The sequence below is a fragment of the Penaeus monodon genome, chromosome 15 (assembly GCF_015228065.2).
Source record: "Penaeus monodon isolate SGIC_2016 chromosome 15, NSTDA_Pmon_1, whole genome shotgun sequence".
In the NCBI taxonomy this organism is placed as follows: domain Eukaryota; kingdom Metazoa; phylum Arthropoda; class Malacostraca; order Decapoda; family Penaeidae; genus Penaeus; species Penaeus monodon.
Genome location: NC_051400.1, coordinates 37,158,126 through 37,158,973, shown reverse-complemented (window position 1 = coordinate 37,158,973; position 848 = coordinate 37,158,126). Strand labels below are relative to the sequence as shown.

General features: G+C 36.4%; 2 protein-coding genes across 2 annotated transcripts in view; one reads left to right on the top strand and one right to left on the bottom strand.

The window, feature by feature from the left end:
- Window positions 1-848, top strand: part of LOC119582009 (bromodomain-containing protein 3-like) — a gene marked incomplete at its 5' end in the record, with an annotated part of 61,922 nt that overhangs the window by 3,069 nt on the left and 58,005 nt on the right.
- LOC119582012 (WD repeat-containing protein 5) overlaps window positions 1-848 on the bottom strand; it is a gene marked incomplete in the record, with an annotated part of 11,975 nt that overhangs the window by 558 nt on the left and 10,569 nt on the right. Inside the window, 1 exon segment of the mRNA XM_037930205.1 lies at window positions 614-845. Within this exon segment, the coding sequence (XP_037786133.1) occupies window positions 614-845 (232 nt within the window).

The window sequence follows — 848 nt, the reverse complement described above, 5'->3', positions numbered from 1 at the left end:
GTTATAGCAGTTTCTGCATAATAAACAAATATTAGGAATCATATTAAGTATCATCCACCCATATCTTTAATTTGTATAACATCACATGCAGTAGGGAGTTTGAGCAAAAGAATAAGTGGCTCTGTTATTAATATTGCCTCCCTGGTTGGCAAATAAACAATAACAACAACCCTAAACTCTAAGGTACTTGTAAATATGCAGGAATCACCTGCTAGAAAACAGTGCGCTTGTAGTCACAATGCATATTCACCAAAAAGTCTTGGTTTGTGGCTTCAATAAAGAGAGGTTTGATAATATGAATCCTTATTGCTACTTTTTAACCTCAAATTCGCTAAAAGCATCCAGCCACCTCAGTGCAAAGTCCAAATGATGGGCTCTAAGTTGTGATAGTACTAGATAGTGGTACAATGACCTTTCTCAATATGGCATGACATCCATTCCATCCAAAGGCAGTAAGTTAGGCATTTTTATTGCTATTATTATTGTTTGTCTTTATAATTACTACCAATAATACTGTTATCTCTCCCAAAGTTTATCAATATAATAATACACATTCATTTCTGAGGAGGACTATCCCTTCAACTATTCATCTCATACAGCAAATGATACCCACCTTTCCTCCTGTTACTGAGAAATTGGCAAATATGCAATACTTTTCATTCTTGTGCCCTGTGTAGGTTTTGAGGCATTTGCCTTTACTATAGTCCCAGAGTTTTAATGTGTTATCTAAGGTTGCTGCCAGTATATATTTTCCATTAGGAGAGAACTTTACAAAGGAGACAGGTGGATTGTCATCATCAATGAGTGTTTTGAGGCACTGCCCAGAAGTGGTGTCCCAGATTCGACTG